The sequence below is a fragment of the Tupaia chinensis genome, unplaced genomic scaffold (assembly GCF_000334495.1).
Source record: "Tupaia chinensis unplaced genomic scaffold, TupChi_1.0 Scaffold000322_1, whole genome shotgun sequence".
Lineage (NCBI taxonomy): Eukaryota > Metazoa > Chordata > Mammalia > Scandentia > Tupaiidae > Tupaia > Tupaia belangeri.
The window spans coordinates 5,657,878-5,673,280 of record NW_006159816.1 but is presented as its reverse complement, the minus strand read 5'-3'; the positions used below and the strand labels follow the sequence as shown (position 1 = coordinate 5,673,280).

At 37.2% G+C, this 15,403-nt stretch overlaps 2 protein-coding genes across 4 annotated transcripts in view; one reads left to right on the top strand and one right to left on the bottom strand.

Annotated features, from left to right (window-relative positions):
• The window catches only part of AGPS (alkylglycerone phosphate synthase), a 135,974-nt gene extending 130,101 nt beyond the window's left edge, over positions 1 to 5,873 (top strand). For all 3 annotated transcript variants that reach the window (XM_027773119.1, XM_014589018.2, XM_027773120.1), the window contains exon 19: positions 1,326 to 5,873. In XM_027773119.1, coding sequence (XP_027628920.1) covers positions 1,326 to 1,447 — 122 coding nt within the window. In that variant the 3' untranslated portion in view covers positions 1,448 to 5,873. The remainder of the gene's footprint in view (positions 1 to 1,325) is intronic.
• A 7,258-nt stretch (positions 5,874 to 13,131) lies between these two features.
• Positions 13,132 to 15,403, bottom strand: part of LOC102484177 (tetratricopeptide repeat protein 30B) — a 2,759-nt gene continuing 487 nt past the window's right edge. Inside the window, 1 exon segment of the mRNA XM_027773118.1 lies at positions 13,132 to 15,403. This exon segment is cut by the window's right edge and continues 68 nt beyond it. Coding sequence (XP_027628919.1) covers positions 13,632 to 15,403 — 1,772 coding nt within the window. The 3' untranslated portion in view covers positions 13,132 to 13,631.

Here is a 15,403-nt window from a genome sequence, read left to right as displayed (position 1 = left end):
AAAGAATTGTTTCCTTCTGAACTTCATCCCCCCCCCCCATCTTTACACTTAACAGTGCTTTGTTGTTTCTCAAAGCCAAGTAGAAATACCTTGCTGTTTATTATCTTGATGACAGTTTGATGGTTTCCTGGAAACTGGACATAAAAGATAGTTTGGGTTGAGCTTGAAATGGTATTTAAGGTTTCCAAAAGGCAGATGCTATGATATATATCACTGCAGCCTGATAAATGAGAGTGCATCTTAGAATGACAGGCTGAAGACTTTAATGAAAGAAGGTTTCCCATTTCAGTTGGCCAATTAAATCACTGTTGATGACTTTGGATCATTAATGAACATTTGTGGAAAATGACCATTTGTGTTCAATCATTGCAGTAATGTGTTTGTTTGAAAAGTACTAACCACAAATAATCCTAACCATATATTACAAGATTTATCCATTTGCCACAGTTAAGTCAGTGTATATTTTTGCTTCACTATCAACGCAAGTTAACATTTCAGAATTATTTTACAGAAATACTTTCTTAGAAAATTCTACTTAGAAAAGGTTTTATTTTTTCCAGAGTGCTTTTTAAAATGTAATTTATGATGCATCATGTTACTTCATTATTCTTAGAATAAATTAGCAAGACCTAAAAACTAAAAAAGGAAACATTATACAGTATATAAAAGCAAAAGATTAAGATTGATTAGGTTATTTGATTTATTTACTGCATAAAAATATTTCTAGATCTTGAAAAATAGTAGGAACAAAGTAACCATTTGGGAACATGCAAATTTTTTAGAAGTACTGTGAAAAGAAAATAAGTAGAAAGCTTCATAACCAGATTTTTCAACTCAAGTCTATTAAAGGTTTAAATTGTATTTTTTAATCTTTTATGCACCTTACAGTATTTTAAAAATATAGATCCTGTCATTTTTGCTAAATATATCCTATAAATTTATCTCGATATGTTTTTCTTTAGTTCATTTTCTGTGAAACTTGACATGTTTTGGTAGTTAAGGTGAGAGCAGGTTCTTTTGAAATGTATGTTTTCTCATCTTGTTATTTGTAAAATGGGCTATAATCTCAGACCAAGCTTCTTTCAATCTCTATTTCATAGTTTACAGAGAAAGGAGACACTGTGGAGCATAGGCTTCCCTTGGGAATACATTGGGCTTAATGAGCTTGATAGTCTGGTGGGCTCAATAAATCAAATAAAGCAAAACATTTCTCATTTTTGAATAAAAGCATTTATCACACAGTGTTTGTTCACTCGTGGTCACAAGATTGATTGGTTCCTAGCATCATAGTGTACATTGAAGCATTTTTGATTTTGTTTTTCCAGTGGGCAAGTTACGGAAGCAATGGCTAAAGGAAAGTATCTCTGATGTCGGCTTTGGGATGCTGAAGTCTGTCAAGGAATACGTGGACCCCAATAACATCTTTGGAAACAGAAACCTTTTATAAGTCTGTTAGCATTGTTACAAAATATGTCACTTTTCTTTTTTTTTTTAACTTTCAACTGTGGTTATACCAGTAATCAAATATATTATAGACTGTATTTCTGCTACATTTGTTGGTTTAAAATGTTTGTTTTCATTCTGTAGTTTGTTTTGTTTCTGCGTCTATGGATTGACAGATGGTATTCCTAAATCTCTCTCATTGCAGGTGCATCAGTTTACAGCCAATTGGTTGTCATGTCAAATTTTAGTCAGGCAGCACAAGGCTACCAGGTATTTCAGAGGAAGATTCTCCCAGCTGTTTGGTATTGATGCTTCCTCTTGGGGAACAAAGGTAGATTTTGGAATCATCTATTGCTTATCTGACCTCTTTTTTGAAAAACTGGTTCTGGGAAGCAGGTATCTAGTGAAGGGTTACATTAAAGAGTGATACATGTGTACATTTTCTAAGAGTGTATTCTAATGTGAGTAGAAAATTAAGGGAGGATAGTCATGAAAGAATATAGGCAACCTGCTATTTAAGATACTTTCTCAGTTTTTTAAGATCCTTGGCCTACCTTTTTCTTTGAAATTAGTATTTAGTTATAAAAGTTTAAATCATCACTATCAGTATACAGACTTTTCTGTTAGGGAACATGTTTTTGTTCTCCATGTTTCCATTTCTACTGAAATATGAGTTATCTTTGTATTATTGAAATAACTGTTATTATATCCTAGTTCATTCATAATATGTTTTATAAGAAAAGTTGACTTATCACACATTATACATGAAGAACAGATTTACCATGAAGTGAATGTCTTTATTCACCTTAGAGTACTAATATTTCAGATTTCATATTCTTGTGGCTGAGATGCAGAAGAAGCTACAAAGGAAATGGAAGACACCTTACACTTAATATCTCCAGTTAAAAGAATTGTTTGGCTAAAGAAACAGTCATCATTCAGCTATTGAATTTAAAGACTCAACAGTTTTAATGACAAATTTTTTTTTAAATTAACCCATGCAACATGATAAATTTTCATATAAAAGTAGTTTCAATTTAGTTTTTATTTATAGTTTAATGCCTTTTGTGAATTACTGGTTTAACCTAAATTTTTTAAAAAATGTATTAATCCATATACCATAATCAAAAAACTAGAAATATCCTGTTTCTTAAATAATGAAAACATTAATCACATTTAGCAAACATTTTTACATTTAAACCTAGATATTACTATAAGTAAAATGATTACTTTGAATCACTGTCTGTCAAGGTTCATGATTCACATTTTGAGATGGATTCTTTTCTTAATGCAATACCTAACTTTTGATAGTTTTTTAAATTAATATTTGATCAGATAATGTAAGTCAAAATGCAGACAGTCCTTTACAAGGACCCTGTCTGTCTGTGTAGCAACAGCTCCAAAGTATTTTTGGGCAGTTTGATACCTTTTATACCTGAAGTAGCCTTAACCAGAAAAGTGAAATTAAAATTGACAAGATGATATTTTTAAGACTTCAAAATGATAAATAATTTTTACTATTAAAATTGTCTTCAAATGACTAAACTGAAATCTGTAAGCAAATCAAAATTAAATGTTGGTTTAACAACAAAACTAAATATTTATTTTTAGAAGCTGCCTCTCTCTGTTGGTGATTTATTTTTAATTATAAAATTTCCAGCAGGTCTTTGCTTAAAGCCCTTGATATTTGAAATAGTTGGATACTTGATGAGGAAATTACCTCTAGAATTATAAATAAATAAATAAATAAATAAAATAACTCAGCTTTATAAAATGCATCTATTCATGATGGTAACTTCTCTAATTGGTGATCAAAATGTAAAATTTAACAAGGTACTAATATCTCACTGGAAGTGTAAACATGTTTCTGAGTAATTTTTTTTAATAAAACAGATTCATAAGCAGACCCATTCCTTTGCTTGTGATTGTTACACCATTATTTCCTTTCCCAAGGAGTTCGTATTTCAGCAACGTCAGAAATCTGTATTTAATATTAGAAAATTATATGGTGTATAACACTTGGTTGTGTTCACTGTCCTACAGAAACCTTATGGAAATTAGTGATTTATGTCTTCATTTTTCTCCTCCCCCCATGTATGCAGGACTCCCCAGCCTTGATTTTATAGTGGTGACTACATTCTGTAGCTGAAATCATTTCTATAGGGATCATTTTGAAACACAAAAACAATCATCAGTACTATTTTTTCTGATCTAGTGTCAGAAAACCTTCCCCCAAACTTTCACACACCTACTTTTGGGAGGTGCCTCGGTATGAAGCCTCAGTATAGTTAGTGTCTGTGGAGGACTGAGTTCATTCATACACACAGAAGCACTTAAACTATTCTTCTTATTTCTGACATATCTGAAAGTGGCTTCATAAAAGTTAAAGCTAGAAGAACATTGTTTATGTGAGGCTTAACTCATTTTGAATAAGCTTATTTTTGAAATCGAAAGTCCATACCTTACTTGGTTTTCAGTATTGCCTAATACAGACTTCTCTTGATTTGGGCATATTTGTAACACTTAATCTTGATGATGTCATACTTGGGTTGGGGTTTCAGTGGGTGTGGGAACTTACTGCTGGTTGAGAAATAACACTGAATACTAAAGACTCAATATGAGCAGACCTTGGAGGAGCAGTTGCCTTAATGTTTGGTACAGTTTATAGTAGCACATCAATGAGTTTAGCCTTATTCTAAGTAACTGTTTTTATTTAATAAGAATTATGGGAGCCACATGTTTGTTGTGTCCAGCATTACCATGAAGAAAAAGGATTAGGTTCTTTCCTCTTCTGAGACAAGGGGCGTTTTTTTTTTCCCTAAACGTGCATACGTACTCCAGTACTATTACTTAAAAAGTCATCTATGAAGATGGACGCTTTCTAGTATGCATAGCTATGTTGTTTTGAAAACAAAAGCACAATAAAGGATGAGCTTCCATCAGTGTTTATATGATACCAGGTATAGATGGTTACAAGAAAACCTTTTTTTTCTTTTTAAAGAATATTCTATTAGTAGCTACTAAATTCCAACTTGCATTTTTGAAAATGCTTTTCTGCATGTTGGCTCCAGAGATTTTCTTGTCATATTCTTTCTTAGCTACAGCTTCTTCACTGTAGCTTATCAGAGATGCTCTGTAGTCCCAAGCTGAAGTGTGGTCCTTCAGCTATCCAAATGGGACAGGGCTTGGTTGACCTTCTATTCCATGTAAATATTAGGACACAGTTATTTTCTAGGTATTGATTTGCACGCTCTATATGCTGGTGCTTGAGGGAGCCAAAATGAAATGCAGTGGAAAGCATATCAACATTTTTAGAGACACTGAGACAGGAATTAAGGAAAGCTTTAATAATTTTTTGTTTACCACTTAGTCAGATTTTAGTAACTTGGATTTTAATTAGGGCTTAGCTGATGGTGAGAGAAATGTGGAAGGTAAATGAAGCCATTTTAGGGTGGAAGAATCCAGAATGTTTAACCTTGGGCTTTAAAGAGTTACAGAGGCTTGACTTTCTTCACTCTCGGCTTCTTGTTTCCAAATGAGCCATATGTCAATATATTCCTTTAATTCTTACTAATTTAGTTTCCTGAAAAGGAAACATCTTGTACATTGATGCTGAAATCCAGAAAGTGTGAAAAGTTTTCTTTAACTGTTAAAATACAGTGTCTGTTATGAAAGATATGTTACTCAGCCTTCTACTCCCTAAGCCAGTGTTCGTCTTCCGTGTGAAATTTAACTATAATACCTACATGTAAAGTCAGGAGATTATAGAAACATATTAATAAAATGGACATGGATCTAATTTTTTTTCTTCGAATAGAGTGTGAAGTTGTTCATTCTGTTTGCATATGAGTTTTTCTTTTAACTTCAGTTTTTGGTCTTCATTTTTCCATCCATTTGAAAACTTATTTTTTTGTAACCTTATTGATGTAGCATAATCAAGTGTAACCTATGTCTAAATCCATTTGGATTTATAGCTGAGCATATTGTTAGTGAGGTTTTATTAATCTCCAATAATTTCTTAAATCAATGTTGTATTCCTAGGAGGTGTGTAGTCTCTTATGAACCTGAAGCATTCCTTTTTGAACCTCAAAAGATTCTGAAAGAATGAGCACTCTTGTTCTCTAACCACAATTAATTCCATAACAAACAAGAGTAAAGACCTCTAATAGATAGAATATTCAAGCCAAAGAACCATCACAGAATTCAGTAACTTTAGTTCTGTAAACCTGAAAGGGTTTTTTTGTTTTTTTTTTTTTTTGGTTCCCAAAGGAGATTGTTTTATGTTTTCTACAAGAAAGAAAAATAATAATATTAAGTGTCATTAAGAACATTTTTCAGAGACTGAATTCCAAGAGAGAGAGAAAAGGGGGGGAAAAAAAGCTAAGCTGTTTTAGTATGGATTTCTAAGTAATACATATACATATTTTCAAGGCATCTTTATTGTTGGAGGTTTTTTCATGTTCACCAAAAGTACGCTGTGATACATGTTTTTCTAACCCTGAGAGTAATCTTGCTCATGAGGACATGAAATGCTTAAACTGGTATGTAGTTTCTCTAAACAGTTGATTTTTTGAGCTACTTCAGCAGTATCCCTAAAAGTTCATAGTGCCTTGTTGGGATTTTTTTTTTCTTTCATGAAATAGCCATTATTTAAAATGATTGGGAGAGGATAAGTCTTTAAAGACAGAAGTTATTTATCAATTCAAGGCTATTCCTCTTCAAGAACATGTCAGGAACTAAGTAGTTATATGTAGAAACACGTTCTACCATGTTGGTTTGAGTCATCTGTTTTTACATGTTTAACTAATTGTATGGTGGGCCTGTACTCTCATACATCTGATCAGTCAATGGGATTTGTATGTACTTTTGATTCCTACATTTTTCATCCCTACCATCCCAACCTAGTAGCCCTAAGATGTGGCTGGGTGGATGTGATGTACTCACTGAGCCTTGAGACACTCACTCCATGTTTTTGGATGTTCGTTCATATACCCCCCTGAGCAGCGGAGCCTGTGAGGGGAGTTTCTATTGCTTATGTTGCGTATCAATCAGTCCTTTTTGTGTGATGGTGCCTTCCGAATAATGAATATTTCTGTTTCTGAACAATGATAAATCTTATGAGAACTATGTGTAGGTTATATTTATTTTTGTCCTTTTTTGCTAAGCCTGTGAAATACTTTGGCTCTGATACAACTTGACTTGAATAATATCTTATCCTGAGTCTTCCTCCAAGATAGTACATATTCTTGCCAGTACTGTAGTAATCTTTTGAGAACTACATGTGAGTAAGCACTTGTAGGTAAGCCATTATACTGCTGTAACTACTGCATACAAACAATTCTCTTTACATTTGTAGTCTGAAAGTGATATGTGGTGGGAAGGAAAATTCCTGAGAGAGTCCAGAATAGCTTTGTCAATTCAGTCTGAGCCATACTGTTTTCCACAAGGGCTCAACACATAGTCTCTATACCGTGCTTTCAGTGTATGTTCGGGATCTCCTTTTATTGGTTTTCCTAGATTGTACTGTTCTATAAGCAAATTGTGATTTTTAAGATGTGCTGGGAAAAAAATAAAACAATACCAAAACAATTTATTGTTACATATATTATTTATTTCATGTTGATTCCATTTAACCTTAGTTGGTAGTATAATGCTATACTCAGAGAAAACAGATAGAATACACTCTGCGCTCATGAGTAGCTTCTTTAGTAGTGAAGCCATGTATCGCTGTTGATTTTGTCCCACACCGGAGGGAAAGCTGTTATTGTCTTAGCTCTAAAATGACTGATAATCAGACCTGTTGAATTGTATGCAGTCATCAGTAGGTCACACTAAGATTTTAGCTCTTCTAAGTTATTTAGTTTTTAAAACTCTATTTTTTATTTGGCTTATATAAGCTCAGATTGAAGGAACCTTAAAAGTCATCCCATCTTACTGCTGCCTTATACATAATTTCTACCTGTCTCCATACCCCAGGCCACAAATGGATACAACCAGTTTTCTTGAGTGTTTGCTATCTTTCTAAGAAGTCTAGAATGTGCTTTCATCCATGAAAGAACATTCAGGGTTCAGGCAGCTGTACTTCTATGTACTATTGTCCAGTTTTTATTCAGTGAATCAACATTTATGCTAAATAAACATTAAACAACAATGATATTTACCTAATTTAACATTGGCAGCTGTCAAACTGAAATCCAGATAAAGCTTGCTGCCCCAGGTATGCTACCCTGTCAGAAAAGAAAAGAAATCTTAACTGCTGGCATGTTTATTTTTGCCTGTGTCTGGCTTCAAGAGCATGTCTAACTTTTATTTTTTTTTCCGAAAGACTCATGAACCTATTTTCTGCTGCATTTTCTGATCTATTGATCAGACCTAGTATGGGCAGAAGGACAAGCTCTGAAATTCATCTTTGCATAGTTCTGCCATATCCTTTGTACCTCATTGTGCTAATATTAGAACAGGGAAACTACTCTTTTTAAAAATGATGGAGAGCTGACCCCATGTGCAGTGGTTAAGCACTGTACAGACAGATCCCACATGGCTGTGACCACAGTTTGAAACCTCGCCCCCAGTGACTTGTAAAACATACTGGGCACATGTGTACGTGCTTAGGATACTGACAGGGTGGAGAAATAGAGGGACAAAAGGACGGCAGCATGACCAAACCCTGCTGGGGGGTACATTTTCTCTCATGCATGTGCACACCCTCTGAAATTACACACACACACACACACACCTCTACATGATGAAATTTTGCCACTGTGAAGCTGCAAAATAATTTAGGAGAAGGCGAGTGTTTAAGAACGCAGTGGAAAGAGTTATATTCTGAACATTTTGGGTGTGTATAATTTTTCTCTACCAGGTATAAGTCACTTACCCTATTGAGGCTAATTTCTTTTGTAAAATGAAAATCTCTGAGGTTACTTCCAACCTGATCTCTGAATCTGATTGATTATATGTACTTTAATGGATTACTACTTCATAACTGATTATTTTTCATTTATATGGCCCAAGATGTGTCTCCTAATCAGGAAGAGAGACAATACCCTACAAGGGTCATGGTCACGTTGCAATCCCTTTCCTTCATTTCTCCTTCCTATGAGGATTTTGGGCATGCACATACACCTGGCCTGTTTTTTTTCAAGCTTTTGAGGCCAGGATCTCAGTGGCAGTTGACCATGCAGAACTTAGGTCCACATGCACAGGGCTTAACCTGCTGAGCTACAGGGTCAACCCTCTACTAATTTTTAATGCATTCTTTGTTTTGCCAGACACTGTCGAAGAAGTAATACTGTTCTCACAACAACCTGTGAGGTAGGTGGTATCATCTCCCTTTTTTTCCTGGTGAAAAACAGGTTTAGTTAGGAAATACCCAGTGTTGGTAACTGGGAAGCGGCATTGCTAGACATGGAGTGGAGCTGGGTCTGACTGAATCTAGTGCCCCTGTGCTGACTGCTTCATTGTTCTAGGCAGTTTGTGTTGATTGACTGTGGTACTTGCAGGATTTCTGCTGTTTAAAGTACATTATTAGGGCCAGCCACTGGCATGATGATTAAGGTAGCTGGATCCCACATAGCTGACTGCATGGTTTGAGTCTCGTCCCAGTAGATTGGGAAAAAACACTAGGTATGAGTGCAACATGCCCAAAATCCCAAAAGGAGGGAGAAATTGAGAAGGGATTGTGGTGTACCATGCCCCACAGGGGGTGCTTTCTCTCTTTCCCCCACCCAACCATGGCCCAATGAGTACAAGCACACTCTGGCAAATTTTTAAATTATAAAAATTATTTTTAGAGGGATTTTTGCTATAGGGCATGTGCATTCACCGAAGGCAGACAGAAAGCAAGAAATCACTCCCAAGGGGGGTTGGCCATGCCACAATTCCTTCTCCATTCTTCTCTTGGGATCTTGGGCATGCATGCACATGCACCCAGCATGAGTTTCAAGCCTCCAGATCTGGGACTCGAACTACAGTTGGCCATGTGGGAGTCCAATGATGAAACCATTATGCCATCTGCTGGTCTCTTCCCCCACAAAAATTTCAAATACATTGTTAGTCATTTTCCTCTAATGGCTAACAGAAGGACAGAAGTAAGTAAACAGTGTCTCCTACTACAATGGAAACTGCTGTTTTGTGACCATATACCATATTAGTGCCAGAAAACCTTTTGTTTCAGTGCCATCTTGCACTGTAAATATGTAATCCACAATATTCTGCACTGATGAGTTGGTTTAATATGAAATTTATAAAAGGAAGTGCTGTAGCTGATGGACTTATATAACCTAGAGACAGTCTTGGTTCTTTGAGAACTCACAATTCCTTAAAGCTACTAATTTCTGAATTAAGGTTACTGAAAGACTTCAGCTATACCAGGGCACTCAAAAAGTTGCATATATAGTATGGTAGAAAGTTAAAGTTTGGAATCTGGTGGTTAGTCATGGTGATTATGTATGTGTGGACCACCAAGAATCAAGAGTTACTGACTGATCACAAAATTGTGCATTAGACTTAATACTCAGGGCATAGCCCAGTAAATGACAACTACAGAGAACTCTAGTGTCTCTTTAGTCCTAGAAGTAGGTCAATAAGAGATGAGGCAATTAGTGAGCTGCAAATCACACTAATGCTAAAAGTATAAGAGTGTGGCAGAGAATACCCTCAGAACACCACAACCTATCTGATGTTTCCAGATTACCCATAGTAAGAAAACTATGAAGGAAACTGAAACAAAAATAGTATTTGAAAATGATGATGTTCACTTTGAATAAAGAATTTTGTTTGGTAATGTTATCTTTTTAAAGTTTGCTTGTTTAGAAAACCATCCTCTGCTTATCTAGAGTCAGACTTTCATCACTGCTCACCTTCTGGGACTCCAGTGTGGAAGTGAAGCTGAGTATGGATTATGGGGCAGAGGGGTCAGAAAGATTCTCCCTTAAAGCTTTCCTGCCAAGCCATTTATATCCATAACACATTTCCTAGGAAGTATATTTGGGCATCTATGCCCCTACTTCTATAAACAAGTCATTCTAGCTTTGGGCAAAATTATCACAATTCTGTATGAATTCTGTCTAAACTGCTCCTTTAATGTTGAGAGCCCATACCCATATGAATCTGTATCACTTGGGGGAAGTAATGTCATTTGATTACAACTATCTCTTTGCCAGTAACTCACCTCCATGCCCTCACAGTCTTCCCAGTTCCCCAGTTGTATGCCACTGATGAATGAATGGGTAAGAGTTAGCCACCATACACCTGACTTCAGATGGTGTCCCGACAGACTCACCGGTGCACAGCCTCCCACAAGATGGTATTAGTACAATCATCCATGCCATAGCTGAGGCCACATTTAGAGGGACTGCCATGAAGAATACAAGTCCTTTAATAGGCATGTCATATCACACTCAAAGGAATGTGCTTAATGATTCTGCACATAAAGTTCAGGTTGTCGTTCTTGTTCGAGAAAATCACATAACTGCTCGTGTACACAGACACATGCTCATATTCTGTATGTGCATGAAACACTGGATTTAGTATTTGATCCTTTTAAAATACACCATGCAGATATGATAAATTTAAGAGTAAAAGCTATGGCTGTAGAAGGAAATCTTACTTTTTTGGTCAAGAGAAGTGCTTTTAGCCCTTAATATTCATGCTCTAGGACCATAGAAAAAAGCTTTTCATTTTGTTCTAATGGGGTGGAGTATGGGGTTGACTGTAGTCATTTGCCATTTAGAATCAAGTATAGAGCAGGGTACTTTGGACATGAGTTTAAAATGTGTATATCCTAAAAGTAAAGGACAATAGGGTCTGGGGAGTTAGAAATTCCAAAACTCCCAGGGCTCTTCCCAGCTACATGAGACATGAGGCTCTGGTCTCTGGAAGCATGGATCTGGGGACTTTGCTGTCACTGGCAGCCGTCTGAATCCTGGCCGGTACTTCTCTGGAGAGCCGGTGTAAAGAAGGGGACAAAAGCCATAATTGACCTTTATTCCTTTACACAGTGGAGGGGCAGTCAGGATTTCCTGATGCATTACTAACCAGGAAATCCCACCTACCCAGCGGCAAGGGGGTAAACTGTTTTGAAAAGCCCTTTATGTTCCGAAAAGCTAAATTACACAGGCATGCAAAGCACGAACACAGAGCACCTGGGTAAATAAATTGTGGCCAAACAAAGGCCAGGCTATTTGCAAAATGGAATCTGGAAAACATTTGCTTTTGGGTAGTTAATATTAGTTACACTTTATGAGTTTGGTTTTGTTTTTGTGTTTTTTTTTTTTTAAGATGAAAAAAGGGGACATTTTTTTAATGTGGCTGTTGAAAATAAGATTTTATTTCATTTGATTTCCAAATCTTAAGGGGCTACAGAGACTGAAAAGGATACTGAGCTAGTGCAGCAACACGTACTACAAGTTGTTCAACTAAGGACATTTCCCAGACACAGAATGTGCAGCAGGATGCACTAAAGAAGTGATGTAAGTATCAAAGCATTGATTGTCCTTTGATGCAGAATCAAAGCATCACTGGTAAATAAAAGACGCACTGACAATTGAACTTAAGCTAGTAAATTTAACCAGAGAAAATTGTTAGTTTTCTAAGTCCAAGACTGTCAAAATCAGCAGTTTTAACCTGATACTTTCATATTTGTTCACACCAGGTTAAGTTGGTGTTGGCAGTTATGTTTATAGAGAGAGGGGGGAAAAAGGTGAGGAAAAAATAAAATTTGTGTAGGGTTCAGAAAATAAAATTCCTGATCAGGAGGGATCAGCAGATGGTGTAATGGCTACATTGCTGGACTCCTACATAGCCAACCACAGTTTGAGTCCCAGATCCAGTGGCTTAAACTCACGCCGGGTGTGTGTCCCTGCGTGCCCAAGATCCCGAGAAGAGAATGGAGGAGAAGGGATTGCGGGGTGGCCATCCACCCTGGGGGGTGATTTCTCGCTTTCTGTCTCTCTTTCTGGCAAGTGCATGCACCTTATAGCAAAAACCTCTCCAAAAAAAAAAAAAAATCTGATCAGGAAAAATGAGGTTCCCAAAAAATTATTGGGTAAATTGAAACTTTGAAATAAAATTTCAAACTCATTTCCTCATCAGTGATGGTTGTAGGAGAGGAATCAGAGAAATAATGTGGAAGGCTTTTCCTTATCCAAGGGGCTACAATATATAAACAACACCAGCAAATCTTCAATTGTAAACACAGTGTTAAGAATTAAGAACTGAGTTCACAGGGTATCTCTACTAATTATCACTATGAAAAGTTTATTATGAAAACAGTAATGGTATTATCTTGTTCCTACATTCAAATTATTAACAAATAGCAAATGAAAACAATGGAAATGTGTTTCTTTGACATTTTTCTCTACACCATAGCACCATAATTTTGTTAAAGAAAAGACACCCTACTAAATCTTGTACATTAAAAAGAGAAAGCATTATGGGACCAGGTGGCATGGTGGTTAAGGCACTGGGCTCCCACATGGCTGACCTCGGTTCAAGTCCCAGACTTACAGGTTTGAAATCATGGCAGGCATGTGAGTCTGTGCCCAAAAATTCCAAGAGGAGAATGGAGAAGGGACTGCAACATGGCCATCACCCTCAGGGGTGATTATTTCTCACTTTCCCTTTTACTGTCTCTCTGTCTCTCTCCAATGAGTGTACACACCCTATGGCAAAAAAAAAAAAAAGAGAGAGAGAGAGAGAAATGACTTAAAATTTTAAAAAAATTTGGAAGGATAAAGTATTATATCTATATTGAAAAACAATGCCAAAAATATACACTGTCCAAAAAATTATGCATTACAAGTTGATATAATTATGAGGTTAAGTTGTGCAAATAGCACATAAAATCCCAGAAATAATTATTAAAAGTCTAAAAGTTCAACACAAAATAGTGTCTAGCCCCAGAATGATGTATTCCTGTGCAAGGACACAACATATACCAAATCACAAAAGATAACAAAGGAAGGCCACATAGCCATTACAAGTTCTAAGAGACAAATAATCCTTCATCAGTCTTGAATTTTTCATAACTCCTGGAGAATTAAAAAAAATGAAAGTTCTATTTTTGTTATTGCTAAAATATACAAAGTTCAACCTGTAACAAAAATAAAGATGCAAAAGGCCAAAGGTAAAACAGTACAAAATTTGGATAGTAAAGCTATTATACTAAAAGTCACTAATAGCCATTACTACATATTCCATCCTATAATATCATAAATCAAAGTTCTTAACTGTCTGGACTCATATGTAACTGTATTTTTTCCAATATGCATTCTTTCTTCTTCTAGGGGTTGTTCAATCACAGCAGGTATGTTTCTGCCATGAAGTTCACAATGTTCTAGAAACTGAACACATTCTTGAATTACATTGTCCCGGAGCATGATTGTGTGTTTTGACATGTTTTCTAATAAGGACAAGAAACATCTTTTAGCATAGTACCAGGTATCAGTTCCCAATTTTTTATTGTAAGGTTCCAAGCTTTTGATAACTCGAGAAATACCAAAGTCATAATTTCCCTTGGCACAATAAAGTGTTCCTATCACCAAATTCACAATGCAGAGGTGATAGATTTTCTTATCGGGGTCATCATAGGACAGCTGCTCTTCCTCCTTTTCGATCTTCCTCATCAACTCCTCTGCTTCTTCATTTTGGCTTGTCATAATATAGGAGACACACAAGTTAGCTAAGACAATAGCGCTGACGCTCAGAATGTTGTCATAATGCTTCTTTACTATGGGTTCATAAAATCCAATGGCTTCTTTGTACTTGTTTTCCTGCATGAATAGAACATGAGCCACATTCAGCTTCCACACATCGTGGTCGTTACAGAATTCCACAGATTTGCGGAAGATCTTTTCCACCATTGAGTAATTTTCAAGGTTCCAGTAAATTTTTGCCTGTGCCATCAACACGGGAATGTACTTCTCAAGGGTGTCATCATATTCATTGACTGCTTTTTTGACAGCTTCATCATCTCTATTGTGTCTAGCTTCTTGTACTTGTATGGTGTGTTTCCGGAGCTGCTCAGTCAACATCCCTGCTAAGCCATCCAGCTTAATGAAAGCCTCTTCAGGAGCTGTCTGGCAAGTGATCATTGCATCCAAAAAGTCATAAAGATACGGCGTGAGGAACTTATATGTCAAATGGGCATTTTCTGCCAGGACATCTGCAGCCAGGTCAAAATACTCATATTTACAATAGAGCAGCAACAGGTTGCCAAAAGTCTCTGGGGGAAAAGGGTTCTGTTGCAGCAAAAACTGCAGCTTTTCAAACCCTTCTGTAGGCTTGGCATCCATGTTCATTAGCGCCTGGTTGTGCAAGGTCACAGGGTCCAACTCTTCCTCTGCTCTAGGTGGCATGTCAGTGAGGGCTTCCTGAGCTGCCTCATAGTTTTTCAGTTGGTATTCTATGGCTGCCTTGAGGTTGAAAGCTTCCACCAGCGCAGTGCTGTGGAGGACTAAGGTGTTGCCCACACTTCGAACATCAATGCCCTCGGTGGTCATGCCCACACCTAGCTCTGGATGCTGGCGGATTCCACGCTCAATGATCTCAGCAATATGCTTTAGCGCAGGAGCGTAGTGCCTGTTGCTGTAATAGGCCAAAGCCAGATTGTAAGAGAGGTCAGGTTGGTAGCTGGAGGCCTGCAGGGCAGCAAAGAACTTGGCACACGCAGCTTCATACTGTCCCTCCTTGTAGAGCAGACAACCTAGGTTGACCTGGCCATCCGGCTCATTCGCACCTCCACTGTCTTCTCCCCCTTCCCCACTCAGTAGCTGCTCCACCAGGCTCCTGGCCCCTGGCAGATCGCCCTCACTGTACTTGATAGCGGCTTGCAGGCGGAGGACCCGGCTTTGGTAGGCAGGGTTGTCCAGGAGGAGGAAGGCCACCCGGGTGGCCTCTGGGTAGAGGCAGGCCTTGTACAGGGCCTGGGCCTGGTACAGGCGGTGATGCTCCAGGTCCC